This window comes from Cibotium barometz, chromosome 17, assembly GCF_041138505.1.
Source record: "Cibotium barometz isolate CiBa-2024 chromosome 17, ASM4113850v1, whole genome shotgun sequence".
NCBI lineage: Eukaryota > Viridiplantae > Streptophyta > Polypodiopsida > Cyatheales > Cibotiaceae > Cibotium > Cibotium barometz.
In genome coordinates, this window is record NC_141062.1 from 9,874,392 (window position 1) to 9,878,017 (window position 3,626).

The following is a 3,626-nucleotide window of genomic DNA, read 5'->3' on the forward strand; positions in this document are numbered from 1 at the left end:
ATAGCAACATAGGAGTCACCTACTTGTTGGTTCTATAACTCGAATTATTTAAAATTTCACATATGAAAATGACACTAAAGGACGATTTATGGTATCTCGATTATCCATGTCTATGGAAGGCCTACGTGGCATAGAGAAAGTCTTCTCTTATTGTCAAACTCAGGTTGGGTAGGCTTGATTTATTACGGGCCCGATCAGTGCTCGAAAAAAACAGCATTCTGATGTATTTTTACTGGTTAGAATTTAGAAAAATTGGTCGAGATTTTAAGTGGCCCTCATTTTAAGGAATGATTTTTTATATATTTTAGTTATAAAACCGAATATAGTAGAGATTTTGGAAATTTAAGAATGGTCGAAAAGTATGTTTTTTTTTTTTAGAGCAGTGGACCGATGCAAACATAAGTTTCATGTCAAAAAGTATGTTTTTTTTAAGAGCAGATGACCAATGCAAACATAAGTTTCATGCAAGATGTTCAAATCGACGTTAAAAAAAATAGTGAAATGGTGTTTTATATTATTGGTTAGCTCTAATAAATAATACTGGTGGTGAGTTGTAAGAAGGCGTGAAGTCCGTGTGCAAAGCTTGCAGATGCTTCAAGACAAAAGGTACGCCCTACTCTTTTTCTCGCCCTGCTCTGTTTACTCTTCCACTATCGCCATTGTAGGCAAGTCTATCTATGGCAGCAGCAGCAGCCATGCAGTACAGGCATCTGGGCCGCACAGGCCTCAAGGTGAGCGTGCTTTCCTATGGGGCTTGGGTGAGCTTCGGCAACCAGATCGATGTGCAGGCGGCAAAGGTGCTGATGGCCAAGTGCAGAGAGTTCGGTGTGAACTTCTTCGACAACGCCGAGGTGTATGCGAATGGCAAGGCGGAGGAGATAATGGGGCAGGCCATCAAGGAGCTGGGGTGGAAGAGATCAGATGTTGTCATCTCTACCAAGATCTTCTGGGGCGGCCAAGGCCCCAACGATGTGGGCCTCTCCCGCAAGCACATCATCGAGGGCACCCAAGCTTGCCTCAAGAGGCTGCAGATGGAGTATGTGGATGTGCTCTTCTGCCACAGGCCGGACACTTCCACCCCCATTGAGGAGACTGTGAGGGCCATGAACTATGTGATCAACAAAGGCTGGGCCTTCTACTGGGGCACCAGCGAGTGGGATGCGCAGCAGATCACCGAAGCTTGGGAGGCTGCCACACGTTTGAGCTTGATCGGCCCCGCCGTCGAGCAACCCCAGTATAACTTGCTTGCCCGCGACAGGGTATGCCATGGCCTCTTCTCTCTCCTTGCTTGTAAAGTATGCTGCCTTTTTGTTCCATGCACTGCATGCATTTTTGAGAAAGCAAGACATCCATTAACTTTTAGCTTTTAGAAATTGAAATGACATTCCAAAACCCCCATTTTGGATGCGAGATTTTTTTGCAAAGTCACATCTATTTTACTGAACTTGAAGTGATGTTGCAAAAACTCCCAAATTCCAATTTAGTGAGATTGCAAAAATCACCGAATCCAACCTGGGGGGAGGCTTCATGATGAATGTTTCACAGGTTTCTAATCACTGAAACACGTTCTTTTGTTTCTATCGTATGCTTTGTACATCTCTTTTTGGGTACCATTTAGTGTGTGTTTCTTCAAGGCTTTGGCTGCACAAATCTATCACTTTTTTCTCCAAGCGGTATAAGTAGTCCCCTTCTGATCTGGCATATCCCTTCTTAATGCTTTCAACAGGTGGAAGTAGAGTATGCTCCCCTCTATAAGAACTATGGCTTGGGCTTGACAATCTGGAGTCCTCTTGGTTCTGGTGTTCTCACTGGAAAATACACAAAGACAAACATCCCTCCAGACAGTCGCTTTGCGTTGGAAAATTATAAGGTAAGGTAGGATTATATATATGCAAGCGCAAGCTCAGCCTTTTATATTGTTTTGAAACTCTTTACTTTTCCATGCAGAATCTGGCAAGCAGAAAGCTTGTCGAGGACATTCTGAGTAAAGTGGATGATTTGAAGCCAATTGCAGAACAGTTGAAAGTATCACTAGCCCAACTAGCCATTGCATGGTGTGTCTTGAATCCAAACGTCAGCACAGTCATTACTGGGGCAACTAAAGAGCATCAGGTATGTTGGTACACTTTATACCACTCTAGTTAAATGTCAGTGTGGCTCTTCTCTGGTGTTTTGGTGTTAGAGGGAATTTGAATGTCTCCCCTCCGTGTGGATTGGATGCAGGTGATTGAGAATATGAAGGCACTCGAGGTTGTTAAATTGTTAACACCAGATGTTATTGAGAAGATTGAAAACATTATTCAAAGTAAACCAAAGAAGCCGGAGACCTTTCGATGACTTTAGCCGGGCAGATAGCTATAGTTATGGTCATTCCATCATTCTGTTTATTTAGTATACTTTAGATGGGGTAGCCATCATTATGGTCCATTCTGTTTTCAAAGTAGACTTTAGATGGGCAGCTGGCCATCATTATGGTCATTCTATCATATTCTGTTTACCAAGCAGTGGAGGTCTTTGATAGCACCTTAACTGGTGCTGGGAGTTTCTTATCTTTTGTAGGGCAGTCCTAGCGAGGTCATGTTTTAGGTGCTAATAACTGAATTACAAAGGTGTCACCATGTGATGAAAAAATAGCAATGTGATATGTGCTCTGTGGAAGAAGGGGTTAACTATTGTTTAGCAGCTGCATTATATGTGCTCTGTAGAAGAAGGGGTTAACTATTGTTTATCAGCTGCATTATTGTGCTGTTCCTTGATTGCAAGATTGTGGTGTTTGTAGTCTGGTATAATAATATGCTTGTTAGTAATGTTCTTAAAAAACTCGATTGAATGTTATCAAAAGGCGATTGTTTATTAATTTCAGATTGTGATCATTGAAGGACAGGTTGTTTATTAGTTTCATGATTGCAACGTTCATTACTTTTTTTTTTTGGGTTTATATTTGACTAGCATTAAGTCCAACATCCTCCTGTAGTTATTGATTTTCCACTACCCATAGGTGCCCGTGTATAGGCGATTAATCATCTGCCCATGGGTGATGCTGCCGAGGCAGCACCAAGGGGAGTTTTGAACCCAGGACCACTTGGTCGTAGTCAAACACCTTCACCACTTGTGCTATCACCTCATTGGCCGCAATATTCATTACTTGCAAGATTGTGGTCTGGAAATAAAATGTGCTCAGCAGTAAAGTTCTTAGATACATGTGAATTGGTGAAGTGATCGGCTGATATGAATCGTAAATCTACTTTGATTAGAGCATCTCCACACAGTAAATGTACTTGTGGTAGAATCGTGTTGGAATAGCCTAAATGATTGATGCACGTCATAAAACTATGTAGAATTCAAACATACTTTTAAACAATGCAATGCACATATTTGGCAGCGGATGGCAATATGTTAGATATGTGTTTTGCATTGGGGATTCCCTATACGTTTGTCACATACTTCAATCATTAGCTTGGATTTATAATTTAGTTTGGTTAACGTAGTAATCTGCTTGGATTGGTGGGATAATCTTCCATAAGTCATGGATAAAAATGCCTACATCTAAGGCCATGTATGAAGATTTACATTGAACTAAACCTTAACCAAGGTAGGCCAATTCTCATCAGACAAGCCATGCATGT

At 41.5% G+C, this 3,626-nt stretch overlaps 1 protein-coding gene across 1 annotated transcript; it reads left to right on the forward strand.

The window, feature by feature from the left end:
* The first annotated feature begins 527 nt into the window (after nt 1-527).
* LOC147629655 (putative voltage-gated potassium channel subunit beta) lies at nt 528-2,737 on the forward strand. The gene is made up of 4 exons (XM_086811156.1): nt 528-1,259; nt 1,727-1,870; nt 1,948-2,112; nt 2,224-2,737. Exons 1-4 carry the CDS (start codon nt 678-680, stop codon nt 2,335-2,337), a joined length of 1,005 nt encoding a protein of 334 aa, XP_086667282.1. The 5' UTR covers nt 528-677; the 3' UTR covers nt 2,338-2,737.
* Nucleotides 2,738-3,626: the final 889 nt, after the last annotated feature.